This window comes from Rutilus rutilus (assembly GCF_951802725.1).
Source record: "Rutilus rutilus genome assembly, chromosome: 25".
In the NCBI taxonomy this organism is placed as follows: domain Eukaryota; kingdom Metazoa; phylum Chordata; class Actinopteri; order Cypriniformes; family Leuciscidae; genus Rutilus; species Rutilus rutilus.
The window spans coordinates 27119012-27141117 of record NC_140229.1 but is presented as its reverse complement, the minus strand read 5'-3'; the positions used below and the strand labels follow the sequence as shown (position 1 = coordinate 27141117).

At 42.0% G+C, this 22106-nt stretch overlaps 1 protein-coding gene across 10 annotated transcripts in view; it reads left to right on the top strand.

The window, feature by feature from the left end:
• nrg1 (neuregulin 1) overlaps positions 1-22106 on the top strand; it is an 80691-nt gene that overhangs the window by 48046 nt on the left and 10539 nt on the right. For 7 of the 10 annotated variants that reach the window (XM_084401332.1, XM_084401330.1, XM_084401328.1 and 4 more), the window contains 2 exons: positions 16160-16298; positions 19673-19731. In XM_084401332.1, coding sequence (XP_084257458.1) covers positions 16160-16298; positions 19673-19731 — 198 coding nt within the window. Of the gene's footprint in view, positions 1-16159; positions 16299-19230; positions 19299-19672; positions 19732-22106 lie in introns of all 10 variants that reach the window. The other 3 variants (XM_084401331.1, XM_084401336.1, XM_084401337.1) reach the window with 1 other exon arrangement.

Below are 22106 nucleotides of genomic sequence, written 5' to 3'. Positions count from 1 at the left end.
GTGTTGAGGAATATTGACTTGATTCTCACAGTGCTGGATTACTGTAATGGTTCTGAATACTGGTACACATGCTGTCTGTGTCACAATGCTGCCTTTACTAGATTAGTGTTAATGTGAGATTTGTAAACTTTTTCACATTTGGTAGTTTAGCAAATAAACCATCAAGAACGATTTTTGCACATGTACAGTATGGGAATCTTAGTTTGCTAAATAGTTATTTGGAGATGAACTAAGTTCCTGATGAAGGTTCTTCAGATCAGTGTGTTGATATGAGCTCCTCAAAGCACCAGTACATGGAGGATAGCAAGGTCTTTCACACAGTTCTCCTTCAGCATCAGACAGAAGTCACAGCTTCATCAGTCTGCTTGTCATGTCAAGTCAAGTCAGCTTTATTTATATAGCACTTTTTACAATACAGATTGTTTCAAAGCAGCTTTACAGTGATAACAGGAAAATAATGCACCAAAGTTTGTGTCTAGAAGAAAATAGCGTCACAGTCCAGCTTAAGAAAGTTCAGTGATGGTTCATTTTTGTTGTAAAAAAAAGTTCTTAATTTAGTATATATATATAACCACTCTGGAGAAAACTGTGATGTCATCGTCCAGCTCAGTTCAGTTCTCATATAATGGTGTTAATGCAGGCAGATCAATAATATTGTTGAATATTAAATTAAATGTCCCCAACTAAGCAAGCCAATGGCGACAAAGGCAAAAAAGGCGACATTGGCAAGGAACCAAATCTCCACCAGTGACAGAATGGAGAAGAAAAAGATTGACTCTGAATTTGTCATTTGACTGGGTCTAGTGTGTTTGAGCTCAGGTACAATTCAGCCTCTCGACATCAGAGCTCACTGCTGACCTGGATTATAGATAGGCAGCGCTATCTGTCTTCACTCTCGTATATATTTTAGGATGCCTTGTGCGAACGACTGATGATTCAGATCTAACTGCAGTATTTCAGTGGGACTAAAGCCAGGAATCAGGCTGGGTCTGTCTACAGTGCTGACAATGTGTGGTAACAGCACTGGAGGTCCGTACATTTTCCCTGGGATCAGTGATCAGAGGCATTATAGTTTGGATGGCTGGGTCTTTTGTTGTATATTTTAGGATTCTGATTTTTTTTATCAAATGTAAGGAAATGGGTTAGGGTTGGGGTTTAGCCTAAATCTGTGCTGTTCTGTGATACAGTATTGATGAACACATTAGCTTATGCTAGTAGACAGTGAAATGGTGCATAGCACTAAGTACTGTACATGATAGTAAACATACATAAGCCATAGGTCTCTATCCCGTAAAGCGTGCTGCTAATAAATGCACAGCTCTGTGAACTATTAAATAATGTATGAATAACTTCCCATGGACTCCTGATGGCTTTATCGATCAGTGCTACGTGTCTCGCCAACCTTTTAAAATGTCTTCCTTATGATGTCACAGACTCGCTTCACGTGTTCTCATCACCATTGCCATCAGGTCTCGAAGACATAATGTAGACGATTTATTACTTATCAACGAAATAAGACTTCTTTCTGTGCTGTGATTTTGATATCAGTTATCAGTTTTCATGTTTCGAGAACACTTACTGTTGGTTTCACTCTTTCTGTTTTAATTAAGCAATAATCTGTGAAGCTGTTCATGTCATCATGTGATGAGGTTCACAGAGAGTTCACGCCCCGCTTTCAGTAGATGAGCTCCACCCGTCGCAGAGACGCCTTTTACCTCCAATAATGAATGTCTTATGGATTGTTATAATCTAGACAGCAAAGGTTTCGTCTTTTTAATTGCAGCCACTGTTGTGTTTTATTGGCCATGTGATGTAAATGCCAATATGTTTGATTACTTCTATTTTTTGGTGTCTTCAAACAGGCAATACACTATCATAGTTCTTCTCAACTGGTTTCAAGGATCCATTTTACAAAACACACGTAAAAAATATTTTCTTAAAGGTACACTATGTAACTTTTTTTTTAGTCAATACATCATCAATCTTTCTTCCAAAACATGTTTTTGTCTTACCCTGATTCACTATGGTAAGTCTATTATAGTGTTTATATTTTAGACATGTTAGGATGGTTTTCGTGGGATATTGCGTACAAACATCTCTCATCTGTGCCTGTCCCGTCATATCCGTAAATAGAGTAAAGTTGCTCCGGCTGCTTTGACACGTGTCTGGTGTGTGAGTGTGTGTGAGAGTAACCCAAATTATAATGCATCTTTACCTGTGCAGATAAATGTGAATTGGCAATGGGGATAATGTGCTATAATAGCATGCAGCATGTAAGCATACATCATCTTTTATTAGCTGTGTCTCAGGCGTTCCCTGTCCCATGAGGCCCATCTGAACGTGGTTTGAACTGTTTCATGAAGCTCATAAAGTCTCAGCACCAGTCTCACACACACACACACACACAGCACCCCAGGACACGGCGACAACGTGTTTCAAACACCACAATGAGTTCTCTTTCTCCATCAAGCCCTTCGCAGGATCTCAGAAGAGCTGTGTTGCATTTAGTCTAGCATGAAGGTAAAGTTTAATTTTCATAATTCACATCGCATTGATCACAGAGTGTTATTAACCCCTTCCATTCACCAAATCCAAATCTAAATCCAAACAGTGTATAGAGATGTGATTGTGAAATGGGGGGGTTGATGAATTCATTACTGTAATGGAGAGAGACCAGCTGAGGCAAACATCTCTGATTTAATTACGCTGGAATGAAGTGGCATCTGGCAGTTATGAGGAAGGTAACGGTGCCGTCCCGAACAGAACCCTCTAATGGCCCGTTCGATCCAGTGACTCAGCACATAAATTATAGTCTTCTGATAATATATGCTGGACATCTGTCCTTAAAGTCTTTGAGTGAACAGCTTCCGCCTCACAAATGTCCTTGCGTTAGATTTTAGCTGAAAGTTTTTCATCAACATCATTTGCAACAATTTTTCCTGTCAAATTTTGAGCAGCACACAGTTGCACATTGTTAGACAGACACACACACACACACACACACACACACACTCACGCACACCCACATGCACGCACACACGCACGCACACGCACACACACACACACAAACACACACACACACACACACGCATTTTAACTATTTATTTAAATCCACTTAAAAGAAATGATTTACATGGACATAAATACTATAGATGCAGTCAAATACATGTACATAATCATGGCCCAGTGTCATACAGCAGATCTTCACAATATTAAGTGTCACTCAGTTGTTATGGGTACAAGTAACACCATCTCCGCCATATGACAGCGGCCTAGGGTAGCAGACAGAGCACAGTACTTTGCTGGCCGTTTGTGTGTGTGTGTGTGTGTGTGTGTGTGTGTGTGTGTGTGTCCTAAACTGCCAAATTTGAACACAAGTAGTCAGCTCTGATAACCTAATTCTGAGATGATGTTTAGGAGTGATTGATATTTAATAATCTTAAACACACACTCACACACACACATACACACTTTAAAAAAATGATTAAGATGTCTTCACTCACATATATTTTAAATGTAAACTTTTCTAGAAAATGAGACCAGCACGAATACAAAGAGGACATTTGAACTTGGCCGAGATTTGTCCAGAAGAGTTTTCTCTATAGTACACACTCCTTTAAGTCATTAACCCATATTCTGCTGATATGTTTTTTATTTTCATTTATTTCAGATCAAGTTGCCCTTAAACATCCAGTAAAAACAAGATAACTGTGGTTGGTCACTTTACCTATTTTCCTGGTGTTTTTTGGCATGTAGATCTGAAACTGATAACAACAGTCTTTCAGAGATATCGAGGTGTCTGATGGTGGATTTCACACTTCTTGTGCACATCATTTCTACTTTGTCATATCTTGTGGAGCCTTTATATGTCCACATGTGATTTGGCCCTCTGAAGGCCCTGGACTAACTGCAGGAAATTTAGCTAAGAAACCTCATGAATATGCAGATATCGCATGTGTCTTTTCATGACCTTGTTTGGTGGATGGTAACAGGCTTTGAATGGATTGCCAAAGGCATTGTGGGTACAGCGAATATATGATACACTCCTGAGAACAGACGTCCCATGAGTCTCTGCTGCATAATGATATTGGTGAGATGCACATCAGTCTTATATTACAATGCACATGGACAAGGTCAGCGAGACCGGAAACGCTACGCCAGCAGCGGCTCATCGGCTGGATGTGTGAACGTCACATGATGGCGGATTCTTCTGAATCTGAAGCATCATATATTAATAATCTCTAATAGTCTGTTTTTTAATTTGTATATAATCATGGAGCAGAAATAGTGCTCACCGACAGAGAGATGTTTGAATCTGTGGAGAGCTGAACTGGGTTTTCCTAACGATCACCTTCAGAGTCTCATTAACACCACCCACACACACACACACACACACACACACACTGATGCGTGTGTTTGTGTCTGAGCAGAGCGTGTGGAAATCACATTCCCCTCTGAGCAGCGTCTGATTTCCCAGTCGTCCACATAACACACATCTTTCTGTGTGTTTTCCTCCTCTGTTTGAGAGCTTAATGAGCATTTGAAAGCTAATGAGCAGACATCTGAGATTACTCAAAAACATGCCATCACCCTCTCTCCTGATCACTGCACACTTTAACGTGCTTCATATGCTTTACACACATCTCAATTCTCTACAAAAACCAATAAGTTGTTGGAATGTCATTGCATTAGAGAACAAAATATCAAAGCAAGGGTTATTTATTGTAAAGAAAGATACAACCAAAACATTTGACAAAAAGAAGTTTGTTCCATTTTGAAATGATAAAAAAATAACACAGCAGACAAAAAGTATCGTAACTATCACGATCTGTGATGTGTTTGTGGATCATTTTCATATGTGTGAACTTCAGACATCTACAAAACATTCGCCAGGTGATAAAAGACACTGAGTGAAACAATTGAAAGTTAGGGAAGAGAAAAAGAGCAGACAACTGATCTGATGAATCACATTTACTGCATCACTGTATATGATCCAATTCATTTTTTCATTTGTGAAAAAAGAAGTGTGCTTTATTGTATTGAATGTGAACATGTATACTTCAAAGGAGTATTTATTTATTTATTTTACTTGCAGATAATATAATATCAATGATAAAAGGCCACTTAAGTGTATAAAGACAGTATACTGTACTTTCATGACCATATGTGGTCACACTTTAGTTTTAGGGTCCAATTCTAACTATTAACAAACTATTAACTACGACTTTTGCCTCAATAAACTCCTAATTGCTGATTATTAATAGTTAGTAAGGTAGTTGTTAAGTTTAGGTATTGGGTGGATTATGGGATGTAGAATATGGGTCATGCAGAATAAAACATTAATATGTGCTTTATAAGTACTAATAAACAGACAAAATCCTAGTAATATGCATGATAATAAGCAACTAGTTAATAGTGAGAATTGGATCCTAAAAGAAAATGTTATGACACCTTCTGAAAGAGCGCAGAATCTCCTGCTCAAAACACAGTCGATGAAGAAGAAGCAGAAACAAGCAGAAACAAGCAGATGCATATGTAAAATAACAATTATCAACATTAATTGTTGTAACAAACAACAAACAAAACATACAGCATGTAAATCAAAACTGCGTAACGTTACTGAATGAAATGTCGACCCAGGACGAGCTACAGGACGGTGAAGCTTTAGGGGTGTTGATGGACTCGATCTACTCCATCTGTGAAAACTACAGGTGTGATGTGTAGTGTTCAGGTGTAGTGTTCAGGTGTGATGTGTAGTGTTCAGGAGTAGTGTACAGGTGTGATGTGTAGTGTTCAGGTGTAGTGTTCAGGTGTGATGTGTAGTGTTCAGGAGTAGTGTACAGGTGTGATGTGTAGTGTACAGGAGTGATGTGTAGTGTTCAGGTGTAGTGTTCAGGTGTGATGTGTAGTGTTCAGGAGTAGTGTACAGGTGTGATGTGTAGTGTTCAGGAGTAGTGTACAGGTGTGATGTGTAGTGTTCAGGCGTGATGTGTAGTGTACAGGAGTGATGTGTAGTGTTCAGGAGTGATGTGTAGTGTTCAGGCGTGATGTGTAGTGTTCAGGCGTGATGTGTAGTGTTCAGGAGTGATGTGTAGTGTTCAGGCGTGATGTGTAGTGTTCAGGAGTGATGTGTAGTGTTCAGGCGTGATGTGTAGTGTTCAGGCGTGATGTGTAGTGTTCAGGAGTGATGTGTAGTGTTCAGGCGTGATGTGTAGTGTTCAGGAGTGATGTGTAGTGTTCAGGAGTGATGTGTAGTGTTCAGGAGTGATGTGTAGTGTTCAGGTGTGATGTGTAGTGTTCAGGCGTGATGTGTAGTGTTCAGGAGTGATGTGTAGTGTTCAGGCGTGATGTGTAGTGTTCAGGAGTGATGTGTAGTGTTCAGGAGTGATGTGTAGTGTTCAGGAGTGATGTGTAGTGTTCAGGAGTGATGTGTAGTGTTCAGGCGTGATGTGTAGTGTACAGGAGTGATGTGTAGTGTTCAGGAGTGATGTGTAGTGTTCAGGCGTGATGTGTAGTGTTCAGGCGTGATGTGTAGTGTTCAGGAGTGATGTGTAGTGTTCAGGAGTGATGTGTAGTGTTCAGGAGTGATGTGTAGTGTTCAGGAGTGATGTGTAGTGTTCAGGAGTGATGTGTAGTGTTCAGGTGTGATGTGTAGTGTTCAGGCGTGATGTGTAGTGTTCAGGAGTGATGTGTAGTGTTCAGGCGTGATGTGTAGTGTTCAGGAGTGATGTGTAGTGTTCAGGAGTGATGTGTAGTGTTCAGGAGTGATGTGTAGTGTTCAGGAGTGATGTGTAGTGTTCAGGCGTGATGTGTAGTGTACAGGAGTGATGTGTAGTGTTCAGGAGTGATGTGTAGTGTTCAGGCGTGATGTGTAGTGTTCAGGCGTGATGTGTAGTGTTCAGGAGTGATGTGTAGTGTTCAGGTGTGATGTGTTCAGGTGTGATGTGTAGTGTTCAGGCGTGATGTGTAGTGTACAGGAGTGATGTGTAGTGTTCAGGAGTGATGTGTAGTGTTCAGGAGTGATGTGTAGTGTTCAGGAGTGATGTGTAGTGTACAGGAGTGATGTGTAGTGTACAGGAGTGATGTGTAGTGTTCAGGAGTGATGTGTAGTGTTCAGGAGTGATGTGTAGTGTTCAAGTGTGATGTGTAGTGTTCAGGTGTGATGTGTAGTGTTCAGGAGTGATGTGTAGTGTTCAGGAGTGATGTGTAGTGTACAGGAGTGATGTGTAGTGTACATGAGTGATGTGTAGTGTTCAGGAGTGATGTGTAGTGTTCAGGAGTGATGTGTAGTGTACAGGAGTGATGTGTAGTGTTCAGGAGTGATGTGTAGTGTTCAGGAGTGATGTGTAGTGTACAGGTGTGATGTGTAGTGTACAGGAGTGATGTGTAGTGTTCAGGAGTGATGTGTAGTGTTCAGGAGTGATGTGTAGTGTACAGGAGTGATGTGTAGTGTACAGGAGTGATGTGTAGTGTACAGGAGTGATGTGTAGTGTACAGGAGTGATGTGTAGTGTTCAGGAGTGATGTGTAGTGTTCAGGTGTGATGTGTAGTGTTCAGGAGTGATGTGTAGTGTACAGGTGTGATGTGTAGTGTACAGGAGTGATGTGTAGTGTTCAGGAGTGATGTGTAGTGTTCAGGAGTGATGTGTAGTGTTCAGGTGTAGTGTACAGGTGTGATGTGTAGTGTTCAGGCGTGATGTGTAGTGTGACGTGGTGTTGCAGGACATGTGTCTCATGAGGGATTCAGCACCAGAGAGCCTGTGTTTGTTTGTCCTTTCTGCTTCAGCAGCTCACAGTGAACATCTCAAACCCCATAGAGAACAACACACACACGCACACGCACACACACACACACACACACACACACACACACACACACACACACACACACTGAGCACAATGACCTGCCCAATGTCACTCGGTAGGTCTAATGTTCATTGACTGTGCGTTTGAAAATATGACACAAGCTCCAGTTTACTAAACATTGAAGAAACAATGTGTCCATATCTTATATTCTTTGTGAATCAGTGCTTCTTTCTGCGTTTTTATGTTGTTTTTTGCTCATTGTCATGGTTGACTTACTGAATTTAATTGCCTGTGCTGAGTAGATCTGTGTAATTGCATTAGTATCAGAAAATAAGCTATAAAAGCACATGCTTTACTATTGGGACTCACAGAAGCAAGACTTCAGTTGTTTAATCAGGGGAGTACTGTATATACCTTTATATCATCTAGAAACAAAAGCCTAGGTTGAATACCTTCCCTCTTCAGAGAAATCATATTGTATATATCGATGTTGTATATCAGACATCAGCAGTGATCTAGTGTCTTGTTGTCTTGATTTGTTACCATAATTGGTTACCACAATATAGTCCATTCTTTCCTTGGATTGGCTGTTTCAGAATATTAACATTGATAGAGACACTGAATTGTTATGCCATGTCACATCAGTGAACTTACCTATGGTAGTAAAAGTTCACAAAATAACATCCTGTGGCTGAACTTGTTTCAGTGGGACAATATGGGATCACCGTATCCATGAAAAACAGATAGGTCTTAGAAGGTGGTATAACTTTCCATTGGTAACACTTTCATTTGATTCATCTCTCATTTTAGACTATAAATAACTTTGCAACTGCATGTCAGCAAACTCTCATTAGAGTATTAGTAGACTGTCTGCTTAATATCTGCTAACACTTTATTGTTTGCAACTACATGTCAACTTATTCTACTAACCCGAACCCTATAACCTATAACAGTCCACTAATACTAGATTTAGTTGACATGTAATTGAAAATTAATGAGAGTTAGTTGACATGTAGTTGCAAAGTTAGTTATAGTTAGTATAATGTAGGGCGGGGCATTGACACCAATTACACGACTGAATTTGATTTGGAATCAAGCTTGCGAAACGATTCGATCCAATATCGATTAATTGCTATCAGGTATATGGCAAACTTCCTCAAGCAAAGAATCTCTCCCAACTAATGCTGTAAACTATATAGGGAACCAGAGTTGGTACATTCGGGGTCTCTTCGGGGTCTCTTCAGGCTCTCTTCGGGGTCTCTTAAGGGTCTCTTCGGGGTCTCTTCGGGGTCTCTTAAGGGTCTCTTCGGGGTCTCTTCAGGGTCTCTTCAGGCTCTCTTAAGGGTCTCTTCGGGGTCTCTTCGGGGTCTCTTCAGGCTCTCTTCAGGCTCTCTTCGGGGTTTCTTCAGAGTCTCTTCAGGCTCTCTTTGGGGTCTCTTCAGGGTCTCTTTGGGGTCTCTTCGGGGTCTCTTCAGGGTCTCTTCGGGCTCTCTTCGGGGTCTCTTGGGGGTCTCTTCAGGGTCTCTTCAGGCTCTCTTCAGGCTCTCTTCGGGGTCTCTTCGGGGTCTCTTCAGGCTCTCTTCAGGCTCTCTTCGGGGTTTCTTCAGAGTCTCTTCAGGCTCTCTTTGGGGTCTCTTCAGGGTCTCTTTGGGGTCTCTTCGGGGTCTCTTCAGGGTCTCTTCGGGCTCTCTTCGGGGTCTCTTGGGGGTCTCTTCAGGGTCTCTTCAGGCTCTCTTCAGGCTCTCTTCGGGGTCTCTTCGGGGTCTCTTCAGGCTCTCTTCAGGCTCTCTTCGGGGTTTCTTCAGAGTCTCTTCAGGCTCTCTTTGGGGTCTCTTCAGGGTCTCTTTGGGGTCTCTTCGGGGTCTCTTCAGGGTCTCTTCGGGCTCTCTTCGGGGTCTCTTGGGGGTCTCTTCAGGGTCTCTTCAGGCTCTCTTCAGGCTCTCTTCGGGGTCTCTTCGGGGTCTCTTCAGGCTCTCTTCAGGCTCTCTTCGGGGTCTCTTCGGGCTCTCTTCGGGGTCTCTTCATGCTCTCTTCAGGCTCTCTTCAGGGTCTCTTCAGGGTCTCCTCAGGGTCTCTTTAGGGTCTCTTCAGGGTCTCTTCAGGCTCTCTTCAGGCTCTCTTCAGGCTCTCTTCAGGGTCTCCTCAGGGTCTCTTTAGGGTCTCTTCAGGGTCTCTTGATGTAGGTCAGGATGCCTGCAGCTTTGCCCAATCCATTCATTAGCTCAGCAAGTTCATGCACAATGCACATGTGATTTGAGAGCTGCTTTTTACAGTTTACTTATCTTTTCATTGTAATTCTTAATGCTGAAGCCATTCACAGAATCAATAATTGGTCTTAAAGAGTATTCCAAGGGTCACTGTCTCTGCTTCTTCTGCACAGAAGTCTGGTGAGACTAATTGTTTTGAAGATGTTGGAAACAAAAGGGTTTTCCTCACACATCTGTTCCCTGATCCCGGTGGCGTTCCCGCTGTGGCAGGACAGTCATTAACTGGTCTTTCAGCCTGCTGGACCACGACACGACCTAACACTCTTTAACTTGAACTTGTGCTGTTCAAACTTCACATTATTAGTGCTCAAGTTTATATTCTAGATCTACAGATTCGTACCTAGAGATCACAGAGACTGAGGTTGAATAGCCTATGAGACTGTGAATATACCCTGGTGAAAAATCCAGCATAAACTGGCATGAAATCCAGGCTGGTTTACGCTAGTCTAGCTGGTGGACGAGCCACAGTCATGCGGGAACATGTGCGACACTAAAGACTTATCCTAGACTTTGGAAGGACGAGAAAACACATTGTCGGGTTAGATGGCTGATATTATCCTTCAAATATCATGTCTTCTGTTTTTTTAACAAATCACACCCTGGTTGTACACACGCCAACATCACAGCAATGTTGTAATTTGTGCAATTAGTTTAATTAATTCCTAATTATGTTCAGGAAGTGTTTGGGGGCATCTATATATTATCCAGTAGATTATTATGGTCTGTTGTCATCAGTCAGCCCTCTCTCCAAGCAGGCAATCCTGTCATTGTTACGCTTTGCTAAATATTAACTAGTAAAGTGAGATTGCCCTTCAAAAAATGTTGATATTATTATTACTAATTATGATCAGCAATCCCTAGCCACATATCAAAAGCAAAAACTCATGTGCGAACGAGGTGTAAAATGAGAAACAGCTGTGTTTCTCCGTCTGACATCTGTAAACATAATCATCAGGGCGCTGAAGTGTGTTTAACAACCTTCTAATGCAGTGTCTTTGTTTGTAATGGTTTGCTTCAGAATTAGTCACTCGGCTTCTTTTGTAAAAACTTCCTCTCTAATTTAAAGTGTGTATGGTTTGCTGACGTAAAACCTTTGAAGAATGTTTAAAAGTAATATGTCCGTACAGGTCCATTAGAACAGGAAATCACTCCCAGAGAACAATCGTGCCGCACGAGAAGTCCTTGGCGTTTTTCACAGCCCGAAGCGATGAGTTCTGCTCTTTACACACATTGCTCAAGACACACATTAGTTTCCCTCTGGTTATGCTGAGAGAGAGACGTCAAAGGCGTGGTTGCCGTGGTTACAGATAAACAGAGCTCTGAGGGCATTGCTGTAGCGCTGACTGGGCATGTGTGAAGTGAATCAGGTAAGCTGAGAGAGGTGAGGTGTGTGTGAGTGTGTTATCAGACACACTTCCTCAGCTCTCTGAATCATGCCACGCCAGAACTAACACTGGCAGACTGGAGTTGTGCAATTCTAGGCTTTCTCTGGTGTATCGATCCAGTTTGTTCTGATGTTCTGCTATCTACTATGAGAGTAAATTAGTTATCTGGAAACTGAAAGTGGAAATTCTCTCATCATTTACTCATAACCGGACTCTCTTTCTTACATGATACAGAAGAGGAGAACATTTTGATAATGTACCGGTTGCTCTTTTAAAAATAAAAATTACACTTTGATGCTTGTAAGCTTCGGGAACTGACTTTCATGGTGCTTTTGCATTGAAGCTTGAACAGTTCAGTCCGCCTTAACTAATAAAACTGCATGCAAAAGAGCAACAGAAGCAAGTCAATGAAGACAGAATTAAAAAAAAATTAGCGTGAACTATCCCTTCAGTTGCCTCTCTGTGTTTCTTTTGTTTGAATATTGAGTTTATGTCCTGTGACATAAACATGTTGTGTGGCTCATAATCTTCATCTTCATCCTGTGTGTCCTCCCTATACGCCAAGTACGCAAGTAGCGTTGCTCCCAGGAGTGATTTAGGGCTGTGTTTTAGTATTGCATTCCTGAACGTTTCAACTCACAGTTGTTTGTTGACAGTGAAGCTGCTCTGGAAGTATAGATTAAGGGGTGGGGGGCCATTTTGTGTCTTCAACTGATTCTAGCCTTTAAGCAAACAGCAGTACTGTACATCGCAGATGCTGTTATCACACACATTTCACAGCATTGTTTGAAAGATAAAGCTGTCAGATATGCTGTGCCTTGAGCACGCAGCGCTCCCTGAGTCACATCAGCCCTGCAGTATGAGTCAGCAGAACACTGAGTCTGTACACCTGAGACCACGAACCCCTCTCAAAGAACACAGTATGCCTCCGTGTGTGTAAAGGTAGCGACTCGAGTGTATTGGCCTGCTGTGAAGGGTGTGTGTGCACTGCCGGAGCTCCTCATCCGCTGCAGAAACTGCTGGTCCAGCAGAAGCACAGAGGCTTGCACTGCAGCATGAATGATGATGATGCAGTGTCTGTGCAGAGCTGGCGTCTCTGGTTTCTTCCCACCAGCAAAAAAAAATGAAATGTAACCAAATCGATGCAGCAGTGCCCCTGAAAGCGCTCGCTCGGGAACGAGACCGGAGCGCTGCTGCATTGCAGTGGATGCGTCTGCACCTTATTTTTAGGGAGCGTTTATTTTAAGACTCACTGCGTCTTGCAGCTTTTTTCTCACCGACAGAGAAACCTGCAAACTTATGTGACATTACATACTTTTTGGAACTTGAAATGCCCAGTGGTGTGACAAGTTTGACCATGTTTCTTATCTTTACTATTAGCTACTATGCATGCCGCTTTTGTGATCACATTGTAATTAAGAGACACATTTAACATTTGTGTTTTCAATATCCATTTGTCACACTGCAGGACCATTTATAATGAACTAGTGAAAGATATGCACTGTCCATTTGTTTTAACTAGAGATGCACCAATACTAAAAGAAAATTCTTTCCGCACCCTTTTGATTGACAGAATATAATCAGCACTGATCATCGGCTGTTTTTAAACAATCGGCCGATAGTGATAGCGGTTATTGACCGATACATTGGTACATCTCTAGTTTTAACCCTAAGATTTTGATAACAGAAAGTCCATGGACTTGTTATGTGTCAACTCCACATTACCATCCCAATCCTTAACCACTGTAAACAGAGACTTGCAGATTAACAAAAACTTCTTTATGACCAGGTCAGAGTTCATTAACATGTAAAAAGACCCAAGTACAAGCATGAAGTTCCCTCACTTCTCTCCTTGGCTCGTCACTCATGTTTGCGGCCCGACTTCGACTGCATTGAGATGTGCTCATACGTGAGTTGAATGAATATGCTTCTGTCTCTTCTGTCACCTTGAAAAGACTCAGATGTTCTCCTGCTGTTTTGATGACACTTCCACTTCACCGAGGTGCCCGTCAATGTGAGCGCAGGATGCCAAGATGCCAACATCACATGAATAGTGTCTATTTAAAGTCTTGTCGTTCTACTTACAGTCTTTTCATTAGGCGTTTTCTTTCAGGCACTGATGGTCAGTCATATGCAAATGCACGTCACTTTCCCTTCCTCGGAAAACACTGAACGCTGTTGTTATGTGACGGATGATCAAATGTGCCTGATCACTAATGCTGCAGGTTTAATGGGAGTGAAAAACGGCAATTAGATTAACGGGACAAAAGCAATCTGTTACGCTGTCAATTATTCATGCGGTTCTGGTTGTCTCAAACATCAGCAGTTCGGATGGTAAAGATTGAATTACATTGAGCTCAAAGGCAGAACGTCTCCTGCTTCAGTGGTCACCTGATGGGGTCTGTGACCTATGAAATCACAACGAAACTAACTGGATTATCTGTCAGGATGAAGGCTGAGTTTTATTCTAGCCTTGAAGTATCCCCAGCGCTCAGTGGCTCATGTCTCGCACTGACAGTGTGGAAGGGAAGTCAGGACGGCCGGATGTGGCCTCGTGTTCCGGCCCATAAACGAGAGTAACTTGATGTCAGAGGTGGTTAGAGATGGCCATCAATATTTCCTGGTGGAATTGGTTTGGTGCTTAAAGTAGAAAATAGAGCCATTAGTGTGTGATCATGAAGTCGCTTCGGGAGGTTCTCGGTCAGGAATTCACGGTTGGGTTGACCGTCTCTTCCTCAGAATGGTGACAGATTCAGAAGGATTGCGGATGTGTGTGTGTGTGTGCGTGTGCGTGTACGTGTGTGTGTGCGTGTGTGGACAGAACGATACTGATACTGATACTGTTTCCTTTGAGAAAAAGAAGTGCACTTAAGCATACTTTTAAAAAAGTACATATTACAGAAATTATATGCTTTAAAGGAATATACTAAAGTTATGTAATTATTTACAATTAAATTAAATGTATTATAGTTTCAATTTATATTAAATGCATTTAGCTGAGCGTTACAGTGATTTTTTTTTGACCCACTTAATTAGGACATAAGTACATCTGGTAAACTTTATAGTACAGTTCCTTCATTAATGAATAACTACACAGAAACAAATGAGGAACGCGCATATTTTGATAATGACTCAAGTGTTACTACATCCTTCTAAAGGAGTTACTAATTATTTGGATCAGTTTTCTAAAGTGAACATCATGGGAACACACTAGTAATGACTAAAGTGTTACCAAATTAATCGGGAAGGAATTATTATCTAAAACCTTACAAAAACCTCAAACGCTCACCATAACTTCATTACTAATGAGTTACCATGATCTTCACTTTAGAATTAATTATACATTATGCGTTATTCACATTAATTATGAACCTGCATATAGTAGTTCATAGTAGTTATATGGGAGGCATGAAAAAATAGTAGTTACTGATTAGCTGATAGTGAACTACTTTCATTAAACTGAGCGCTATTACTACTAATTCATTCATCAGTTTCTTGTTAGTTAATAGTAGTTGCTAAAGTGTTAGTAATGTGTTACTCACTTGTTCCTGTGTAGTTACTCATTATTTGACGGAACAATAATCTAAAGTGTTACTGTGCAAATATGAAATTTCATACTTCTTTTTTCTGTTGAAATATGGTACTGACAAGCGTTTATGGTAAACTAATGTCATTTCTATTGATACCTTTATGTCATGTATTTAAATATATTTGGAATGATAAAGTTGCAATTTAGTACATTTAAAATATATTACCTTTAAATGTAATCATGAAACAGTCATAAACACTCTCTTTAAGTACACTTAAGTAGCCTTTTATTTCATTAATGTTATATATCTGACAGAACAGATTTAAAAAAATGTACTTTTATCATTTGAAGTGCACCTTCAGTCCAGTGAAGCGCTCTAGTGTTTCACGCTGGTCGGAGTGTGACCGCTCACCGCTGCGCTGATGACGTGTTGATGACTCGATGCCAGGCGTGACGTGCGCAGTGAACTCGTGCGCTGCCGTAGAGGTGCTCATTTAAAAATGTTGATGAGCAGAGGTTTTGCAGATGGGAAGTGCAGAGGAAGGCTGTAGGTCCAGAGTGCTCGGGGAAACACTTTGTCATCGCACTGGCTATCGACACACCGGAATCATGCGCTTGCACATCTCCAGATATTATCGCAATGTTACAGGTATGCAGGGATATTATTTGATGTTGTCTGACTTATGATTTCTTGAAATAGTTTGACATTTACAAGGTTGCCTGAGCTGGTTTCATTTTGAAATTGTCACTTGCTTTAAACTAAATTGGTATGTTGCATGATAGTCCATTGCTGCTTTGTAAGTATTTGAAACATTGAAACATTGGTGCTCATCTTTTACTCTGTGTAGCCGCGTAATGAAGTCGTTGTTTGGTTGAGAAGGATTGCTCTACCTGTGCACTCACATTCTTTTTGTAGTGAAATGCGATGACCCTCCATTTACTTCAGTCTGATCAATAGCTCAAAATAGCCCGTCTCTTCTAATATTTAGCAGATGTTTTGTAAAGGTTGTTTGGATCAGACACACGTACTGTGCATGTCACGAGCTGCAGCTACAGTTCAGACGCCTTTAAATTCCTGATCTCAGATTAGTGTTACACCTGAATAAGATCCTCTGGGGTAAACCTGCTCCTTTCTCAGTGCTCTTATGTGTTGTGTTGTGTTGTTCTGTGCAGCGGCCACCAGCACCACTCCCTCGGCCAAGACCTCCAGTCACATGACGCCCTGCAGCGAGAGCGAGAGAAAGTTCTGCGTGAACGGAGGGAAATGCTACACGCTGGAGGTCACGCCGGGAAACATCAGACACCTCTGCAGGTACAGCTCACATCCGCACGTGTGTTACAGGCTCAACACTGAGACGTTCAGTCTGCTAGTCACTGTCATTTTACTGATCTTAGATGAGGTTTAATTAATGAATGACCTATTAGCTCAAACAGTGGAGCATTGCATTTGCAACACCAAGGTTTGGTTCTCAAGCAATGTATGGAGTGATACAATGAATATCTTCAATGCAATGTTGGATAAAGTATGAAATGCATGAATGTAAATGTAAAACCATGTTGCAAGCGGAGGTTTTCTGCGTGCATGACTTACTGTCCAATCCAGTGAATAAGCACAAACCGTAGTGCTGATGTCAGGGCTCTGTTCTCATCAGTAAGCACTGCAGTCGAGAGACAGACAGCAGCGCTCCTCAGGGACTGGAGATCTCTGAGCTTTCCATCTCAGCCATCCATCTGTGGTCACGTGACCCTTAACCAAAATGTGGAATTAGTGCTAAGTCAAGTATGACTGTACTAGTGCTCATAACAATGTGATCAGATATTGTGAAACTAAGATTAAAGCTGAGTGTGTGCATCATCCTGCAGCATTTGTGCTCCAGACATGAATAATTCCTCATGTTTAGGAGATTTAAGAAATCGGATGCACTGATTTTCACTGCACCACGGATGCACATTGAAGGAGGCACAGAGGATGGATTTTTTCATTGGAGGAGACAACCACCCAGTAATCCTTGACTATCACCTAGCAACACCCTGGCAACCACCCACAACACCCCAGCATCAAAGCGACTGTTGGATGTCCGAGCACCATTCAGCTTTTCTTCAAGGAATGCGACATATCGAGTTGTTCTTGTTAACGTTTCTCATCACTTTTGATGAATCTGAAACAGTTTGAAATGCCTGAGGACCGGAATACCAACACAATCTCAAGTTGCGGCAAATCATTACTAATTTACATTTCAGAGAATTGGTGGCAAATTAATTTCATTCGTATGTTTTTGTACGATCTGCTTATGCCCCAGTGATGGTTATGTTCTGGGGTTTGGGTGGAACTCCATACTCCCTTTTTCTAAAGAATTCACATCATATGAATTGATATAAAACAGCCACCTCATAAAATTGTTCTGATTTTCCGTGAGATTGGGTTAGGTATACTCTCAGTAAAATCCCGATGCTGCCCACGCTGCTGAGAGCGACGTTTGGATGAATATGTGCTGCACGCTTTCCACTCAATAACAAACAGCAGTTCAGAAAGCATCTGATCATAGTGATGTGGATATGCTTGCACCAGCTCTACGATTTAGCACTCCAGTCACATCAAGGGCCCTATCTTGCACCCAGCGCAATTGACTTTGTACACCGATGCATGTATCATTCCTATTTTGCACCCGCGCACAGCAGACTTTTCTCTCCACAGACGCACGTCGGTTAACTAAGAAATACACTTGCGCTCCCCGGGGCGGTTCAGCGCAAAGAGGAGGCGTGTCCCGGCGCAAACGTTCCCTCATGCTATTTTGCAGGTTTAGAAAACAATTGCGCCACTGACCGAAAAAACCTAGTTTAAAGTCAGTGGCGCGTTGCGCATGTTATTCATATGCTATTTTAAGGGCGCATGCTTGACCTTAATCAATATAGTGTGTGCACAACGCGCATACACTTTGATTTTCTCATCTACATAGAAGCAGCAGTTTTCATTTTTGCAAATCATACATTATTATGATAGATAGATAGATAGACAAGATAGATAGACAAGATAGATAGATAGATAGATAGATAGATAGATAGATAGATAGATAGATAGATAGATAGATAGATAGATAGATAGATAGATAGATAGATAGATAGATAGATAGATAGACAGTTTATTATAAAAGCATACATCTAGCTTACACATTTACCCAAATTATCATACGCCTGTTTAACCGAAGTTAATTTGGGTGTGTTTCTCCATCCCCAACGTCACTTCTCTGTGTTTTACGGCCCTGACGAGAACGTCGGTCCCCTCGGCCTTGAACCGCTCCTGTCGTGCGCCTGCAAATCCGCCGTTATAATAGGAATCCGCTATAGAACAAGCGCGTCTGCTCTTAAAGGGAATGTGAGATGTCGCTCTGATTGGTTTATTTCACGTTACACCCAAACCACACCTATGAATAATGAAGCTACTTCAGACCAACCCATTTTAGATTTGCGTCGGGCGCAAGAGTCATTTATCCCGCCGGTATAATAGCAACAGCGCCCAAGACCCGCCCACAAAGTTACTTGCGTTTCGCGCTTGATACTTGCGTTTCAGACCGTTAAAATAGGGCCCTAAGTCTCGTTTATTTATACTGCACTTAATGTCGCTTTCCATTGTTCATGTTTTCACTCGTGTCTTAATTTGACGGACTGAACGGAAGAAATAAACCGGAGAAGATTTCCACACTAAAGAAGGCGGAGCCTCAGAGCCACACCTACCTATTGCATCATCGCCATGGACCAATGGCAGTTTGAAGATTCTGACTAGCCGGAAAGTTCAAGAAATGCCAGATTTTGTTTAAAATATCACACCAGTTCTTTTTTCCGATTTCACTTGAAGTACACCAGGGCCTGTTGAGAAAGACAGCTGCCCAGCTGTTGAGCCCCTTTCAGGAGAACAGCTGGAGCTCTACGGCTGTGTGTGGGTGTGTGTGGCAGGGGTTTGAGTGCTCTTAATGTCATCAAAGAGCAGTTGGTCAGCTGAAAGATCAAGACTGGAACAATCTCAACCCTGGACCTTTTTTTCTTCTTCTTTTTAACCATAAAATAAGTGAAATGATGACGCGACAGCAGAAGTGAATCCGGAGGGGCAGCTCACGTTTGTGAAGAGCAGAGAATATTCCCTGTTCTTGAAACGATCATGACCCGTGCGTGTGTTTGTCTAGTGTTGTAGTGTAATGTTGTGTTGTGATGTGATGTGTTGTGCTGTGTTCATCCTCTCTCTAACCTAGGTGCCTTCCAGGATTCACAGGGAACCGCTGTCATACCAGAGACCCTGTGAGAGTCGTAGACCCCAAACGTATGTGCAGTCAGTGAACGCCCCCTTCACCCCCAAACACACACTCCATCGCCGCTGTTTCTGCGCTGCCTCGCCACCTCCGCCATTTAGAAAGCACTCTTTCTGTCAGAGTTTGCCAGGCCGCCCATCTGTCCCGGCGTCAGATGTGGACAGGTGCACGATGGGCTGCCAACATTTACCCCAGAGATACTCCCCACTCTTCAGAGACTAGTCATGTCTAAACTGTTAATTGGCTCTTGGAACCCAGGCGGACGTTTGCGAGACATTCAGCGAGCAACACCGGAGACACGCGTGTGTGAGGGGGACTTTTGGGTGTCAAACTCACTTCCTGTCTTCCTCTCTTTCTCTCTGTGACTTCTGTCTTTCCCTCTCAGGTGCCCCAATGAGTTTACTGGTGATCGCTGCCAAAGCTACGTAATGGCCAGCTTCTACAGTACGTCTATTTCCTCTTCCTGTCTGTGCTTGGATTGGAGCATGCTCAATCAGCGCTACCTCCTGTTGCTTTGGTTTTGTGTTCTTGACCAACGGGTAGTCAGATCAGACAGATCAGATCTTTATGTTTTCCATTCCTTCTCTTTGCATGTTTAGCTTTTATTAATCTAGTTTTGTTATGTTGGATGCTAGTTAGCTGACAATAGTTAGACAGGGTTGACATCCATCAGTCTGGACACATGTTAGTTATCAGGGGAGATCGGGTTTGTCCTCATTCACATCATCTTTGACTTTTTCGGGAACAGATGAGATGAGTGTATCAAGCTCTGTCGCAGACAACATCACACCACCTGGCTCAAGAGGTTATGAACTGACTTTACTCTCAGCTTATCAACATGTTTATTGAGCTAGTCATTATGGATAACTAAGTCCTGTAAACCTGTGCCAAGGGTCACTCTCAAGAAATTGTTATAAGTGTCATTCTCAGTGTTGATATTGTTAACTAAAACTATAACAAATAGTTTATGCTAATTAAAATAAAGCTAAAATATGAATATTAGATGAAAAAAATTCAATCTAAAGAAAATTAGAAATGTTGCCTTGGCAAGTACTAAAATTAATAAACCGTCTCAGGTTACGGCTCTAATCCTGGTTCCCTGAGAAGGGGAACAAGACACTGTGTCTTGAAATTATGCTATGGTGAACGGCATTAGCATGACCGGTGTCTGAAGCGTGTGTGAAAAACATGCCAATTTATTGGCTGACGACAGTCCATGATGTCACAAGCGGAGCGCTGTTAAGTATCACAGGGTGCCTGTAATACACGTCTTCAACTCTTTTGTCTGAGGCAGGCCCAAGGCATGGCAATGAGACGCCGTGTCTCGTTCCTCTTCTCAGGAAACCAGGGTTACAGTCGTAACTTGAGACGTTGCTTTTCAAAGTCGAACACCGACACTTGAGTAAACCTTGAGTAAAGGTACTCTACCTAAGATCCGATTTAGCTTTAGTCTTTTCCTTTTAGCACTAGACCATAGTTTGTGACAGATAACGAGGAGGGAAACCCCGCAGACGAACTTCCTCTACTTGTTAGCATTTAAAACTAGGCCACAGTAGAGCACCCATCAAAGGGGAGCGACATCCCAACTTGAAAACCCAACAGCAGTTGGGGAGGAGGGAAATGAAGTAGAGAAAATCTAAACGGCCCTACATAACTCCAATCACCTAGCATCAACCCTTAAGGCCATCCAAAGGGGAGATAGGTCTCAGACAAGAGAAAGGCAGTCTGCTTTTTCTTTAGTTCATCCAGTATAAGCCAACCCCAAGGAGGACGCAGAGAAGCTTATGCCCTACATAACATACCCCAGTGCACTGTACTCAACCCTGAATAAAATATAGGTACTTCTCCAGGACACACTATAGCTAGCGCTTTACTCTAGTGCTGACTATAGCATGCAATAGATAACCAGGAGGGATGCACACAGGCAGTCTACCTCTACTTGTCATGTTCTTGAACATGGGTCATATTAGAGAGGCCTATAAATCACCCATCCCAAGGGGAGCATACATCCCTACTTCAAGACACAACAGTAGTTGGGGAGCGAGGTAAACGAGGTATAGGGAATCTATACAGTTCTACTTTAGACATAGGGGAGAATATAGCTGACCCTGGAAAAAGATACCTCAGCATTTCAGAGTGGAGCCAGAGAGATGCCAGAGGCAATAAACCTCTGCCCACAACCACTGATCAATGCCATTCTCACCTTGGGGTCATGTGAAGGATGTCCTCAGACATGTGCCCATCCTAACACCTAATCTGAAGTATTTTAGCCGGAAAAAGTATACATAAGCCATCAAGCACTGCTTAGCGCACAAAATGAAATAAGCAACAGAGAGAGTGGTTTCAGATTTTGGTTTTCCTGTTAACCAAAACCTGCTCCATTTCTGTGCCGATTTGGCAATGGTTGCTTTGAACTGCTCCCTTAGGAGGGGTCCATGAAAGATAATGTAGAGTCTTTATATTAGGGTAATATGGGCTCTTTAGCAAGGTCTTCTATATTCAAGGCAAGTCACCTTCATTTATATAGCGCTTTTAACAATATGGACTGTTTCAAAGTAGCTTTACAGTGAAAATAGGAAATTAAAGTAACAGAGATTGTTTTGGCTTTACAGCAGCTCTAGTAATAAAGGTGTATTGTCTATTTGGCTTATTGTCTTATATAAAGGCTTATTAATAAAGTTATTGTCCAGCTAAAGTTAGTTTTGATTGATTCGCAGAGGAAAACTATACTGAGTGCATCTAGTTCCCTCAGGAGTCAAACGTGCTCCTACCGAGTGTTTATCCGCATATACAAACAAGCGACTCCTGAAGACAAAACA